At 36.6% G+C, this 17,230-nt stretch overlaps 1 protein-coding gene across 1 annotated transcript; it reads right to left on the bottom strand.

Annotated features, from left to right (window-relative positions):
* Window positions 1–1,071: 1,071 nt before the first annotated feature.
* On the bottom strand, window positions 1,072–15,604 carry LOC125671196 (mitotic spindle assembly checkpoint protein MAD2A-like). Its single transcript, XM_048906722.2, has 5 exons — window positions 15,513–15,604; window positions 10,583–10,729; window positions 10,298–10,418; window positions 6,700–6,803; window positions 1,072–2,850 (listed from the first exon to the last, which is right to left on the bottom strand). The coding sequence occupies exons 1-5, from the start codon at window positions 15,580–15,582 to the stop codon at window positions 2,690–2,692; spliced, it is 603 nt and encodes a 200-aa protein (XP_048762679.1). The 5' UTR covers window positions 15,583–15,604; the 3' UTR covers window positions 1,072–2,689.
* Window positions 15,605–17,230: the final 1,626 nt, after the last annotated feature.

The raw sequence follows: 17,230 nt of genomic DNA, 5'->3' as shown, positions 1-17,230 counted from the left end.
TTCCACCCAAGGATACTTTTGGCCAAGTTTGGTTATAATTGACCCAGTGGTTCTGGAGAAGAAGTCTAAAATGTAAATAGTTTACAGCCGGACAGACAACAGGTGATCAGAAAAGCTCACGTAAGCTTTCAGCTCAGGTGAGCTAAAAATTCCAAGAGAAACTTCACTATACATTTCTATATATAATTTGAACCCCATCGTGATCTAGAGAGCACCACTTTCAAGAACTTAGTGTATTCAATGTGCAACGATCATATCTAGTAAATGGATGGTGGGATTTTTGTAATCATGGTAGGTTCATCAAATAAAAATAATCCACAATTACCATTTTCATTACTGCTATGGGAAAAGCATGTTTAAACAAGAGGCCCATATCGCTCACCCGAGTCATCTTGGCTCATATTTTAAGATTTTCCCTATATATTCGCATGTAAAACTTTGATCCCTATTGTGATCCCAACCTACTCCCGGGTGCCACAATTTTTTTCAAAATTGAATCTGGACTACATCAGAAAGCTTTCATGTGAATGTAAACTTTTCTGGCCCAGTGATTTTTCACAAGATTTTCCCTGCATATTTGTATGTAAAAATTTATACCCTATTGTCACCCCATCCTTCCGTGAAGCTTCTAATCATTTACCAGTCATGTGAATTTGACCCACTTCAAATTTATCATACTTTAACAATAAACATTTCTTTAGATTTAAATCATTCAAATTTGTTCCATTATCCATTTGTTATACATTGAATACCTTAAATCAACATTATATACGAGGGTGCTTCTATGCAAGTTTAGTCCTTTCCTGAACAATGGTTCTAGTGAAGATTCTTAAATGCCTCCATCCTATTTTAACACTTTCATGATTATCTCTCCCTTTCAAAGGGGACATAGACTTTTATTAGAACAAGCTTGAATCCCTTCTATTCTAGAAAACCTTGGGTGTGATTGCTCCCATGGTCTTTGAGAATATCAAAATGCCAGACATACAGCAATACAGACACAAATGCATCCGAAAAAGTTGATCAAAATCGCTTCAGCTCGGACAAGATACAAAACAATTAAAACAACAATCTTGTAAAAAACAGCTTTAGTATTTTATAATTCCAATGTTATTTATTACAACTGTTTTGATTGCACAAAAATAAAGCTGAACAAGAGTTTATACATCAATAAATCCGAAAATGCGATGTATTCATACACGCCTGAAAACAAATAACATAGTGCGGGGAAACTATTCAAATTTTTGCAATTGTTAATAAAGTGAATGAATTGGAATTATAAGAATCAAACATTCTTTTTGGAAGAATTTATCGAAGTGTAAACTCCGGACATTTTACTCACAAACTTAACATCACTTTTATTCAGTTTGTGAGTAAAATGTCCAGAGTTTACACATTGATAAATTCTTCAATAAGAATGTTTAATCCTATAGTAAATATCAAATGTAAATACAAGTACTAGCATCATGTTACATACACCAAAATACAAGCACATTTCTAAATATAAAGCTCAGTTTGCTTTTTATAATGTATTTATGTATTAACAGAGTAGCATTTACACATTACTTTCTTTGACACCCCCCCCCCCTCCTCATGTCGGCCATAGTACTGTTGGTGTTGGAATTTCCAGGGTTACAATATATATATATATATATATATATATATATAAATAAATAAAATAATAATAAAAAGAAAACTCATGATACATGTAAATAGCAAAATTTATCCAAATCATTGACTTTTTTTTTGGCCATCTTGCTGCCACTCTATACAATGACTAGTTTGCTGTTTTGAAAAAGTGGACTGAGGTTACAGTAGTCTTGTGACTCCTGAGGTGTATTGTAAAGTTGTCAGCACTCAATAAATGAAAAAATGAAAGTACACTTACTGCTCTCATTAATTTACCTCCACAGGGGATTTATATCAAATTTACATGTAATGGCCAATTTTAATATCTTTTCAGAAAGTAAACACCAATACATATATTTCAAAATAAACATTTATTTCTGATAGTTTTGCAAAAGCAATACATGTCCCCAAAATCAAAGCATGGTGAAAAACAAAAATTGAAGAAGTTCACCCCACTACGAAAGTAAGGCTTTCATTTACAAAAGTCAACAAAAGTGAAATTTTCTGTAGGTACTCATCATTTGGCAACCACATGTCAAATTTCAGATTCTTAAGTTAAAACATATTGAAAAAAAAGTCTGGAAAATAATATTCTGCATGAAGTCCCACATATCTTGTAAAAACCATTCCACTGTAACAAAACTTCAACCCAGTCTGTAAATATACAGTTGTAAACCATATACTAAATTTCAGCTTCCTGACTTCAATGATGAAAATAGGAATCTGAGATTCAAATACAGTGTAATAGTCATACACCCTGTGCAACGCATCATAACAACCGTAATTTCTGAAATATATGTAAGTTACATGTAACTGAAACTAAGAACACTAACTCTTGGTTACACTTTCAGTTCACACATGATGTACACACACAGCAGAAATAACTTCCAAGGCACTCTTTACTTTCACATGTTGATCCATGACCTTCCACATCACCGATGTCAGACACATTTGTAGCACTGATTTATAGCACCTCTCCAGAGCCAGCTCCAAGAAGACAGAATTTAATCCATTTCTTCTTTCTTTGAACAGAAAATATCCTTCTTCACAAACATCAAGTTTATTTTTTAAAGGCCACCATGGTGTCGACTTTGTGTATACTGGTGGTGAAGGACCTCAATCGAACCTCCTCTGAATTAGTGATGAATTGAGGTCCATCCTCACCCCATGACTCTGGTACATCAATGTCCTTATCTGTGTACACCAACAAATCAAAGGCACCTGCAAGGTAGATCTCAATTCTGTCAATCATGATGAATTTCTTTTTCTGACATGTTACAATTACAATACGCATTAACTTAAAAGTCCTTCCAGCCTGGTTTATTTCTTTGTACACCATACACTTAAAATATCGATATGGTGAGAATTTGGATCCGAATAGCTTATTTGAGCTTTGAGCTCAGGTGAGCTAAATACAAGATAACCATGGGCCACATCACTCACCCGAGTCAACTTGACCCATATTTGAAGATTTTCCCTATATATTCGCATGTAAAACTTTGATCCCTATTGTGGTCCCAACCTATCCCCAGGGGATATGATTTTTACAAACTTGAATCTGCATTATGCAAGGAATAAGCTTTCATGTAAATGTAAACTTCTTTGGCCCAATGGTTCTTGAGAAGAAGATTTTCTCTATATATTTGTATGTAAAACTTTGATTCCCTACTGTGGCCCCATCCTTACCCTGGGGGCCATGATTTTAACATAATGTCAGGAAGGTTTTATGTAAAAATGTCAGAAGATTTTTAAAGAAATACATCAATTTTTCAGTTTTTACCCAAAAATTAAGGGTGGGGGTCAAGAAATTTACAATTTCCAGTCTCCCTCACCTATAGATCAGGGGTGGAAATTAATTGTTGCCTGTTGCCCAAGGTGACCAAAACGATCGGGCAAATTGATTTACATACGAATCAACCCGTTTGGTGAATTGACTTTGAATACCGGAGTCATTGTCTTAGTCGGTTAAACGCTTCATCGTAAACAATGTCAGGAAGCTTTCATGTAAATTTGTATTTTCCTGGCCCAGTGGTTCTTGAGAAGAAGATTTGCAAAGATTTTTCCTATATATTCACATGTAAATCTTTAGTTGCAGAACTGTAGTTCTCTGAAAAAATATTGGGACAGATCATAGAGCTACAGATCTACCCCTTGTAAAAACCTTCGATTTACGCCACACGGTTGAGGCCTTATTTCGTGTATTCTTGTGTTGCTGTCTCATAAAATTAATATTTTAAAATTCCTCACATATTTTCCTATTATAAGTGTGTCCCAGCATACCTTCAAATATACATTAAAGCCCCATACAACCCAAAAACTCGCAGGTTTGAATGATTTCGTTTGTTGAAGTAGCCATGTTAGGTAGCCAGCCAATTCGAATCACGGTTCATTCCATACTTAAACAATAACGACTAGATGTGAACTAATATCCTTGGTTCTGCATTATGTCAGGAAGCTTTCATGTAAATGTAAACTTCTTTGACCCAGTAATTCTTGAGAAGAAGATTTTTAAAGATTCCCCCTATATATTTGTATGTAAAACTTTGATCCCCTATTGTTGCCCCATCTTACCCCAGGGGTCATATTTTTACAAACTTGAATTAGCACTATGTCGGAAGCTTTCATATAAAATTCTTTCCTAGCTCAATGGTTCTTGTGGCCCCATCCTACCCCTGGGGGCTATGATTTAAACAAACTTTAATTTGCACTATGTACGGAAGCTTTCATGTAAATTTAAGCTTTTCTGGCCAAGTGGTTCTTGAGAAGAAGATTTTAAAATATTTTCCCTATATATTTGCATGTAAACTTTGATCCCCTATTGTGGCACCATCCTACCCTCGGGGGCCATGATTTGAACAAACTTGAATTTGCACAATATCAGAAAGCTTTCATGTAAATCTCAGCTTTTCTGGCCCAGTGGTTCTTGAGAAGAAGATGTTTAAAGATTTTCCCTATGCATTTGCATGTAAACTTTGATCCCCTATTGTGACTCCATCCTACCCTCGGGGCCCATGATTTAAACAACTTGAATTTGCACAATATCAGAAAGCTTTCATGCAAAATCTCAGCTTTTCTGGCCCAGTGGTTCTTGAGAAGAAGATGTTTAAAGATTTTCCCTATAAATTTGCATGTAAAACTTTGATCCCCTATTGGGACCCCATCTTGTATGATATGGTGACTGTAAAGAATAACGCTTTAGAACACAGAAGCCATATTGCTACTTCGATGTCCAGTGCGCTTGACCTTTCAGTGATTTTTTTTGTTTTTCAAACTACCACCGCTCCTTTTGAATTGGGAAAAATCAGTATATGCACCCAGGGGTGCATGAGCCGAGTTGCATGGGATACATTGTAAAGCCAGGAATGACGTGGTATATTTATAATTGTGAAGAACTAATTTCAGTTTTAAACTTTTCGAGTTACTGTCCAGAAACCATATTTGTCTTAAGTTTTCAATCTATATTCGGTCACTGTGACCTTGACCTTTGTTCTCCAAAATCAATAGGGGCCTTGCTTTGCTGGTATCCAACAATATATCCAAGTTTCATTTGATTCAAATTAAAATTTTTCGAGTTATCCTCTGGAAACCAAAATCCTTTTGGAATTTTAAATCTATTTTCAGTCACTGTGACCTTGACCTTTGACCTATTTTCTCCAAAGTCAATAGGGGTCTTCCTTACCTGGTACATAACAATATCTTCAAGTATCATTTGATTCGGATTTAAACTTTCTGAGTTATCATCCGGAAACCAAATATTTCTGAAAATTTCATTTTATATTCGGTCACTGTGACCTTGACCTTTGACCTTTTTTCTCCAAAATCAATAGGGGTCTTCCTTACCTGGTACCCAACAATATATCAAAGTTTCATTTGATTTGGATTTAAACTTTCAGAGTTATCATCCGGAAACCAAATTTTCCTGAAATTTTCATTCTATTTTCGGTCACTGTGACCTTGACCTTTGATCATTTTTCTCCAAAATCAATAGGGGTCTTCCTTACCTGGTACCCAACAATATATCAAAGTTTCATTTGATTAGATTGTAAACTTTTCGAGTTATCATCCGGAAACCAATTGTTGACGCCCAACCGCCCACCCGCATCACCAAACCAATAGCCGAGTTCAACTTCGTTGTAACTCAGCTAAAAATTAGCGACATTTTCCTCAAATTGGGAAAAATCATTCATAGTAAATTAAAATGGTAAAAATGCATAAAATAATCAAATAACAATTTTTTTTGTTTAAGGTTTATTTCAGATCTGATTTAAAACCATAACATAAATCATTATTTAACATTAAATATGTATTGGAAAAGTCACACCTTGTATAGATATTATTTACTTTTTCTAAGAAATACTTATTGTCTAATTTCATAAACAAAATAATAAATTATCAATTCACCAGCATTTGTACCCATAATCTTGTAAAAATTATATTAATAATCAAGTTTCCAGAATGTCTCTCCTGTTTGTATTTTTCGGATTTTAGTAAAACCCTATACTGTTGGCCACTTCCTGTTATTAGCCTGACCTTACATATGCGTCAACAATATGGCTTAATGTGTATCTGGAAACTATATACTTCGCTGCATATCTGCTTATATGGATGCCTCTGTTGTTTTACATATTCTTTACAAAACCTTTTGCATGTGCAGTGGTTTGGAGAATAAAACTGAAGAAAAAAACGTATTTACTCTTTGTCAGCAATATACGGTAACCTTTTTTTTAAATGGCTTAATTTCCCTAGATTTGAAATTGGGAAAAACATATATATATAATTGGGAAAAAATAGCTAATTTTAGTGAAGGGAAACAGCCGAATATCGGTGGCATTTTGGCCCAAAAAAAATCACTGCCTTTGGACCCCAAATTCGATAGGGAACATCTTCGTCCCATGGGTAGTCCACATGTATAATATGGTGACTGTAGGTGGGAAGGATAGTGCTTTAGAGCTCAGAAACCACTGCGTCTACAGACGGGCGGATGGACAACCTGATTCCAGTATACCCCCCACAACTTTGTTGCGGGGGGTGGGGGGGATATAATTATGTTTTCTGTCTGTGTTTACTTACATGCACCTTCAAGCAGGGGGAGGAATGTAACTGAGGCAGTAATCTGTCGAATCACGGAACAGATCTCATTTTTGATGTCTTTCTCGGACTTCTCACGAGGCTTACTATAAAATGGAGAAATGGAAGGAGATTTAAATATTTCTATCAAGTTACCAAGGTGAACAACACTAGTTCAGTGTGCCATTGCAACATTCACATCTAAATTTAAGGAGGCATAACAAACTCATAATTTGCCAACTTTCTTAAGAAAAACAAATGCATGAATAAACATCAGTCATACATGGGGATCATGAAATCTACAAATTTGGTCAAAGCTTTCCAGCTGTACATGACTATGTATTTAGTTTTACCTACAGATAAGCAGTTGTAGACAAGATTTTTGAAAATTGATTGATTTATAGCAATTTTTCCACAGGAAACCCAGGGGCGCAAAGATCTTGTCAATTACAGTCTATATTCCCCTTGTCCCAAAGATGCCCCATTCCAAATTTGAAAAGAATTGGAAGGATAGTTACATGTATAACAAGCAAGTTAAAAATGTTCAATTCAGGTTACTGACATTAATACAACAAACCAAACTAAAACTGAAATGGTGTTTTATCATAAGAACAAGTACTTATGCCATACCATACTGATAATGAAACCGAACACCGTGATATTACTGCCCAGTGTATACATTGGATCCCAGGCTCTGTACATTGGTCAGGCTTTTTCAGGGCTCGAAATTAACATATACCCGTCAGTCTGTGACTGGTTAAAAGTCTGGCAGACAGACTGATGTTTGGGACAGGTCAATCTTCTAAAACGTCACTTATGGAATCTTATACACGTATTTGTCATTCCTCTGTAGATATCAGACTAGCTGCAATAATGTAGCCCTATCCAATTTTTTTTTAATTCTGACGTTTTCGGGATAGGGCTACAATTCCATAGGATCTCCGTAATGGTGCAAAATAATTTTATGAATAACCGATAATAAACTCTGTGTATTACTCCCAAATGTTGTTTACACCAAAAGGAGTACCAACTTTGTGCTCGGGCATGTCTAATAAAGGTGTTTTTCATTAAATATAATGTACAGCATGCAAAATTCTTCGTCTGCTCCGCCATGCTTGTTATCGCGAGATCTCGTAGGTGGATCTAATGAAAAGCCTAATCATTGACAATCAGCGCGAAAATGTAGTTACTCGAGCCACTTCGACAAAGAAAGGAAAATCATATTGTTGCAGAAAGAATTTACACTCTGCTGTTCGGTTTTTAACTTGATATTAAATTCAAACCTTTTCAATACCGACGAAATAGCTTTCGCCTCCATACTTTTCCATTGATGTAAATACTACCTTATATGGCATATGCAAATGACTTGACAACCGGAAGTTGAAACTTCAGTACATCAAACATGGCACACAAATATGAATCGAGAAATTGGAATTTATCGAAATTGTTGAAAACGGTAGAATAGAGCCTCACAAATCTAAAGTTGCAGGTTGTAAATTTATATAATGACTAAGAAACATAAAATATCATTTTATTTACGTAAAGAAAGTCAGGAAATGTTTAGAATGAGCGCAAATGTTGCGGGAGTGAATCACTCCCGCATTTGCACCATTACGGAGATCCTAAGGAGTTGTAGCCCTCTCCCTAAAAAAAAAAAAAAAAAAAAAAAAAAAAAAAAAAAAAAAAAAAAAAAAAATCAGAGAGGGCTACATTATTGCAGCTAATATCAGACGAACCTGAATAGTAAATATTAAGTCTCACATTAGGCCAATTCAACTTAATTAGTAGATTATCATCCAGGGTCAGCAAAAGGTATGGGGCGGGTGGGAGGATTTTATTTTTTATTTTCTGAGAAAAATATTAAAGACAAACGATTTTTTTTCCAACAGATGCGCATCATTTACTGCCAGGTGGATATCAATCTCTTCCATTTTCACAGACGAATTCTAGGTTAAGCTTTAATTTCAAACAGAAATATACCTAACTTCTTCAAGATTTACGCCTGTAAGAAATGCGAGATAATAACAGTCTATGCGAAAGTTTTTTGGACCACACAGGACATTCGGTCCTGTGTAATCAATGAACACACCGGACCGAACCATATTTTGTCAGACCGAAAAACCTAATGTAAAAAAGTGAAACACGTGAAAATGCAAAACCAAGGGAATTTCATTTATTATACTAGTAATACTATACCAGGGATCCCTCTCGTATAATACTCTAGACAGTCCATGCGGTTTTAATCACATTCATTTACGTATTTGGATTTGTGTGCTATTTTTTACTTATAACAAACATTTAAATGACTCCGCATCAAAATAGTAAAGCTCAAAACCGGACACTGAGACATCGGACATTCCGGTCCGGTGTAAAAAATGATGCGTCGGACCTGAGGCACTGCACATCGGTCAGGTCCGACGTCTTTCGCATAGACTGTAATAAGAAAACCATATAGATCTATTTTTGTCACGTGGCTTTTCACATTGCTATACTGGAAATGTAAACAAGAAGTGTAAATACCGGAGTCGGACATGAAAATATTCCGGAAATCGCAAGTTTCGAAAAATAAAAAAATTCAGGGCGGGTAGGGTTCCAAATTATCGCTCGCCCACTCGTATTGGCGACTAAACTTTCTGTTCTCATCGCCCACTTGGCGGCCGTAATTGTCCGATCAACATTTTTCTTTCCGACCAATCCGAGTCCTATTATAATTGAAGTTTAATTTCCGGTTGAAGTTTTGCCACTTGGCGAGACATTCCTGTGGTATCAAATCTTCCAAAATATACTTAAACCAGAAGTTGAACAACGCAAGGGTTACTTCAAACGAAAAGAAAACGTCTGCTTTTACCAAAGCGGAAAGAAGGGGAGAATATGGTTCGATGACGGCGAAAAGGGGATGACGTGATGTGTGTACAAAACATGACACGAAAGGTCCAATCATTGTGACAGCTTGCCAAAGTTATAAACTTGACAACATCTTAAAGCTGAGAAATTTTGAAATCACATAAAAAAAGTCGGAAGAAACGCGGGTTTAAGTCAGACGCCGCGAAGATAATAAAGTCCATGAACTCTGATATTTTTGCTAGGTTGACAGATTGAGAATGGAAATGAGAGAGGAGTATTCGAAAGAATTACGGAGAAGGAAACAGAATTTAAATATTGATATTTTATTTTTTAAATAAATTGCAACGTGACCTGATATTTCTTTTTTCTTGTAAAGAAACCATGGTATTCAATTTCATGATATGTGAGGGTTACTGAAATTTCATGTGGGCTAACAGTATTACTTATTCGGGGGCCCACTTGGCCCCTAAGGTATTCAGTCGAAGTTGGGACCCTGGGGTGGGCGATGATGATAATCTATCAATTAAGTTGAATTGGCCTTAAGTGTTAGAATATTGGCTGGGGCAATAAAGTTAAATTCCATTATTTCATTTTTATAACATTAACGCAATATTTTTAATTATTTCTGGAAAACCCTGGTGGACTAATAAATTTTTCTGCGGACTGGTTGAAATTATACCCTATCAGTCTGGTTGGACTGGTGACATAAAAAGTTAGTTTCAAGCCCCGTTTTCTGTCCACCCCTCCTGCTCCTTACCTTTCATTAATGACCTCTTTATCCCCCTCAACATCAAACTGCCATCGCTCTAATACCTCATTTGTGTCCACATCTTTGATGACAACCACCAACTTTTTCACCGTCATATTAAACAGCCATTCTGAAGGTTGAATATCATCACGTACATTAACATACTTCATATATCCTATAGACAAACTGACAGACACAGCTGTAAAATATGTGGCTGCAGAACTGTAGCTCTTTGAACCCCCCCTCCCCTCACCCCCACCTGAGGTACAGTTCTGAAGTTACCTGTGTACTTACCTTTGACTTGTGAAACAACTGTATTAAGATACTTTTTTAACATATCATCAGACGTAACTAGAAGAGTGAGACCATATTTCTGGACTCTGGTAAAACTCTCTGGTGGGTAAATCCCTCTCTGGTATAGTATGCTGTTGATACCATATGCTGCAATAGTAGACTAGATATAAATTTTACAGAGCTCAAAAATAAGGTTTGTATGATCGTAATACTCATTGAATTATACCAAATATGCATTAAAGTTGAAAATCAGGCGTACAATTATACATTAGCAAATGTAAATTACGCTTTACACTCCCAAAGTAATGCATTCTTGTGATAAACGTAGCATATAATACGATATTATCTATTCATATGAATTGAGGTTAGCTCAGCACTTGATCACAAACGGTGAAAATAATAAAGTGATCAATTGCATAACTCCTTTAAAATTACAAAATAGAGAGTTGGACAAACACGGACCCCTGGATATACCAGAGGTGGGATCAGATGGCTAGGAGGAGTAAGCATCACCTGTCGACCAGCCACACCCCCGCCATGAACCCTATATATCATGGAATAGCCGCCATAAAAAATGCTTAGAGGAAGATAATAATTTTGAAAGTTCGGAAGAGTTACATAGAAATGTATATCAGGCAACGAAATTAAGGGGAAATACTCGCTAAATGCGAGTTAAAAATTGAAATACTGAGTGAAAAATCACAAGTGATCGCAACTTTTTGCGAGTGAACCCCGACGTCCTGTCACATATGCACTCATTTCATATAGGCTCGCGCTGCCCATCGCATTGTCTTACTATATATTTAAAAGTATTTGCGAGAATGGGAGTCACATATCTATTTATCGACATCCTGTCACATATGCATTCATTTCATATAGGCTCGCGCTGCCCAACGCATTTTGCAATTTTTCAAAAAAAACAAAACAAAAAAACAGAAATTCGGGAAATGCGCAGTGCTCGAGCTGGGCTTCGCCATTTTCGCCAATGGCGAATTTTTTTCCAGAATGGTGAAAAAAAATTTAAAGTGGCGAAAATCCCTTTTTGCAATAAATTGTATTTTAAAATTTCCTTTGTCAGTGACACATTATCACCTGTTTGTTTATGCAGTCAAAATCTGTTTATTCAGTCAACGCGTGCGACCGGAAACCTCGCGTCGCTCCAGTGCACAGAGAGCTGGTCACAAAGGCCAAGCTATTCCTCAGGTAATGTATGGCTGCAAAAAAGTCGGTGATTATGTAATAAAGTACATCGGACAGCTGTGTACCCGGCTGTGGTCAATTGTTTAACATTTAAAGTATTATTCATTATCGTGTTATCATCTCCACATTAACGTCAATTCTTAACCACAGAACCGACCGGTAATTAAATTGGCCGTATTGTTGTGTATAATGTATATACATCAATTGTTTGTTTTTGCGGCCAAACTCGTTGATTACAAGATTTTGATGTGTTTGATTTTAGTTCGAATATTTCATAAACAATGCGGTCGTTCACCATTGATATGGACATAGCAATTTTAATAAATAATTTTCTTTGAAGTTCGGTGCGCAACAGTATAAAAATGCTAATCTCATAAGACTATGCACCCCATTCTATTTTGACACTAAACTTGTAGCTTCTGACCCTAGTCAGTCTACAATTCAAAAAATATCTATGGTTGGCTTTACTGTCAACCCCACCTGCTCAAACATCTGATTCTGTCCAAATTGCAAAATATTCCATACCAAAACGGAAATTTAATAGGGAATGGTTGAGATACGTCTCTAAATTGGGCTTGATGTTTTGTGACATCTGCATTTCGTGCAATGTACACAATGTTTTCAATGAGGGGTGTAGCATCATGAAGTTTATATTTATATGATTTATTATCTGATTTTTGATTTCCCTAATAGAATTTATCAGAAAACAAATCAACTTATTAATAATTCAGAAAGAAGTGTTTAGGTATGGTAACTGGATATGATTAAGTAATGTAACAGATTCAAAATGCTAAAATCAGTGTAATGAATAATTTTAAAATAATATGATGGAAATAATTGTAAAGCATGAGATTATTTGTGCCGCGCCGCACCCCGAAAAAGTGGCGAAAGGGAATTTTGGTCCAGTGGGAGCACTGGAAATGCGACTGCGACATGGACATTTTGTATTATAGAAATCGCGGTGCCATCTTGAATTTCAGCTGTTGGCATCCAAACAGCCTCAGGGCTGCTTCACCTGTGCAGAATGTGGATACCCTGTCGCATGGGAACAATAAATCTATGAGTGTCCTGTTCATTTAGCAGTTTACACAAGACACTGGGTTGATCCTCTGTGTGCATGTAGGTGTGAATGCAATGAACTTTGCACGTGCAAGTTACCTACACTGTACATATCATAATGAATTAGAAATAAAATATTCTGTATACTGGGGAGATAAACCCCGAGTCATTACTGAGGAGCCACCTGTTTTGGACTGCGTGGAACAACAAGCATGTAATTTTGTACACAAGCTAGTCAATGGAAGAATAAAAACATATACAAATTAATTTGTCGGTTCATCACAGTACAAAAACTATTTCCTCTAAAAAGTTAAACTAATGAATGTTCAGCTACATTTTCTAATCCATTTGACGGTAGTATAGTTTATAAATGGAGGAATGTTAGGAAATTGTATCATTCTTTAGGTCTTTGGCAGTGCTCCCACTGGACCAAAATTCCCTTTCGCCACTTTTTCGGGGTGCGGCGCGGCGCAAATAATCTCATGCTTTACAATTATTTCCATCATATTGTTTTATTCATTACATTACACTGATTTTGAATCAGTTACATTACTTAATCATATCCAGCTACCATACCTAAACACTTCTTTCTGAAATAATAAGAAGTTGATTTGTTTGATAAATTCTATTATGGAAATCAAAAATCAGATAATAAATCATAATGATATAAATATAAACTTCATGATGCTACACCCCTCAGTGAAAACATTATGTACATTGCCCGAAATGGAGATGTCACAAAACATCAAGCCCAATTTAGAGTCGTATCTCAACCATTCCCTATTATATTTCCGTTTTTGGTATGGAAGATTTTGCAATTTGGACAGAATCAGGTGTTTGAGCAGGTGGGGTTGACAGTAAAGCCAAACAGATATTTTTTTCATTTTAGACTGACTAGGGTCAGAAGCTACAAGTTTAGTGTCAAAATAGTATGGGGTGCATAGTCTTATGAAATTAGCATTTTTATACTGTTGCGCATCGAACTTCAGAAAAAATTATTTATTAAAATTGCTATGTCCATATTAATGGTGAACGACCACATTGTTTATGAAATCAAACACATCACAATCAAAACATTGTAATCAACGAGCTTGGCCGCAAAAACAAACAATTGATGTATATACATTATATTCAATAATACGGCCAATTTAATTACTGGTCGGTTCTGTGGTTAAGAATTGACATCAATGTGGAGATGATAACACGATAATGAATAAGAATTTAAATGTTAAACAATTGACCACAGCAGGGTACACAGCTGTCCGATGTACTTTATTACATAATCACCGACTTTTTTGCAGCCATACATTACCTGCAGCTATTATCTGGCCTTCGTCACCAGCTCTGTGTGCACTGGAGCGACGCGAGATTTCCGGTCGCACGCGTTGACTGAATAAACAGATTTTGACTGCATAAACAAACAGGTGATAATGTGTCACTGACAAAGGAAATTTTAAAATACAATTTATTGCAAAAAGGGATTTTCGCCACTTTAAATTTTTTTCCGCCATTTTTGAAAAAATTTCGCCATTGGCGAAAATGGCGAAGCCCAGCTCGAGCACTGGTCTTTGGTTTGATCTATTTAGAAAATGGCCATGAGGAAACGCAAAATTGTAGGTTCTTCTGAAATTGCTATGCTGTCATCTTTTGACTTCACATAATCTTAGCCATCAGGGTTTGAGACTAAGGCACGTCCGACCAACTGAGTCTACTAAATGATACGTCCAGCCGGGTAAAATGTTGATTTACTAGTCCAACTGGTCGTGTTACTTTAAACCATAAGATATTTTATTCTTACCTAAAAAAGAATAACTGTAGAGTTTGCGAGCAATTTTGAACCGCGTGATGACCCAATCTCTATATTTAGTTCTAATAAATAAGTCGCAGTCGGAAGTGATGTTTTAAGACATCTACTCAATGTTAATGCATGTAAAGTTATGTTTTAGATGAATTTATTTTCATTTTAAAAAACCCAGTTTATTTGAATCAAATATAAGAAAGTGTTAATCAAATTAATAAATTACGTCGTAAACAGCCATTTTTCGGTGTTGACATATGTGCGGAAATGTCTATATCTAAATATGACTTCTCGTCCTCAAGGAAAGATGTCCCAAGAGAAAAAAAGTAAAAGGTTGGGAAGAAACAAAGCAGAGCCTATGGAATAGAGATTTAAAAAAAAAAAAACGGTTGAGGTCATGCATTTTATTCTAATGGACTAGAGAATTTCCGTGCCGGGTAGAATTTAAAGAAACAGAAAAATGTGTTTGAAAATGAAAGCATTAAATTGAAATACAAGATTAAAGCTTTTTTAGACAATTAAATACGTTTTAGTTCATGCAAACGTAATGTTTGTCATTTGAATAAAGTACATTTTAAATATGGAGAAAATATCAGTTTCTGGAAAGTTGGTCAGATCTAGCAAAAATCATTTGAAGTAGCCCGACTGGTCTAGTGTTCAAAAAAGTAAATGTCAAACCCTGCATTCAACGTCACAATGTTTGTCCAGGAATAGCATAAGACACCGATCTTGTACAAAATATATGAAAACAAAAATTGCCACTTTTCCCGCTACACTAGTGCAATAATGCATGGCTTAAGCTGCGCACGTACTCACGGCAGCACTGTTAATTTATTGGAGTCAAAATTATTACCAGCAATTAATGAGACTTACAAAAAAATTCAGCAACAATTTCTGTGGACCCTTTCAAAGTAATCGCATTCGATGTTGCAGTAGCAGCCATGATTGATTTTTCCCGCCGATGTGTTATTAATTTTTTTAATACCGTGCTCGACTTTTTACAGAACACTATAAAACGAGATACCAGATGACCGGTACGGAAAGGGGAAGGGGGGGGGGGGGGGGGGGGGGGGAGGAGGAGTCTATGTGATGATGCGTTTATACATATACGAGCAATTTTTAAAAAGTCATATATCTAATTCAAAATATTCAATATCTATTTTGATTTTGCTTTATGTATCGGTTGGTTGATAAGAGATTCCTTCACTTCTTGGAGTACCGTTTTATATACTGGGTGTGCTGAGACTAAAACCTTACTACAATTATAAAGCTGGGTTCGCTTAAAAGGTTAAAATTAAAATTTTAAAATTTCGGGATTTAAGTACAAACATCACAGAAAGAAAGTTATTTAAACCAAAATTTATATTCGAAAGGGGCAACATGTTGATAACGTAAAAGTATTTTAAAAAATTAAAGTTAAAATTGTGCACCAAGATTTATCTTTCATACATGTAAGAGCACCAGAATGTAGTGACGTGTTATAGTGACTTTAGTATCTAAGGTAGAGATGCAGGAAGATAAGATTACAACTGAGAAGTGTGGGTGTGTATTGACCTGACACAGGCACAGACTAGTCCTATGGAGTTTTCTTAGCATTGGTGCAGGCCAAACAGTATAAAAGATTTTAGTAGCATACAGGTATGGTGTCCGGATAGGGCCATTTGCAAAAGCGTGACCGCGTTAGTCACAACATGCCGTCACGCCAACAAGCAACACGCCTTCGCGCTCTCATGCCAACAAGCAACGCACCTTCGCGCAGACAAGCAACGCGCCTTCGCGCTCTCACGCCAACAAGCAACGCGCCTTCGCGATCTCACGACAATAAGCAACGCGCCTTCGCGCAGACAAGCAACGCGGCGCGAAGGCGTATTGCATGTTGGGGTGACGGCGCGAAGGTGTGTTGCTTGTTGGCGTGAGAGCGCGAAGGTGCGTTGGTTGTTGTCGTGAGAGCGTGAAGGCGCGTTGATTGTTGTCGTGAGAGCGCGAAGGCGTGTTGCTTGTCTGCGCGAAGGCGCGTTGCTTGTTGGCGTGAGAGCGCGAAGGTGCGTTGCTTGTTGGCGTGAGAGCGCGAAGGCGCGTTGCTTGTTGGCGTGACGGCGTGTTGTGGCTAACGCGCAGTCACGCTTTTGCAAATGGCCCTATCCGGACACCATATACAGGAATGTTGCATGTGATACTGTTTTCAGGTCATTTGATTCTGAAATTGCCTCAGTTAGGAGCAGTGATGTAAATACAAGTTCCGGTGAAGTGCCCTTTGTGAAGTCCCGCTGTCATGGGTTCTGTTGTTCATCCATCCTCCGCTGTATGGCTTTCAAATGTAACTTTTCAAACACTTTACCAATAATAATAGTAATTCTCCTATAGGTGTTAGAGTCATCTAGTGGCTTGTTCTGTTTTTTTATATATAGGAGTGATCGGACCGTTTTAAAAGGCATCCGGTATTTTTTCTTCCTCAGATGATAACGCTTTTAAAGCCTACAGAGTAAGTACGAGAGATGGACCCCTCCATATTTTAAGTGTTCAGCAGTGATATGATGAGCATCAGAACTTTTCCATTGTTTCAAGGTCGGGGTGGTTTTCTGACTGCTTTC

This window comes from Ostrea edulis, chromosome 4, assembly GCF_947568905.1.
Source record: "Ostrea edulis chromosome 4, xbOstEdul1.1, whole genome shotgun sequence".
NCBI lineage: Eukaryota > Metazoa > Mollusca > Bivalvia > Ostreida > Ostreidae > Ostrea > Ostrea edulis.
Note: the sequence above shows the minus strand (reverse complement) of the source record. Positions and strands in the feature narration are given on the sequence as shown.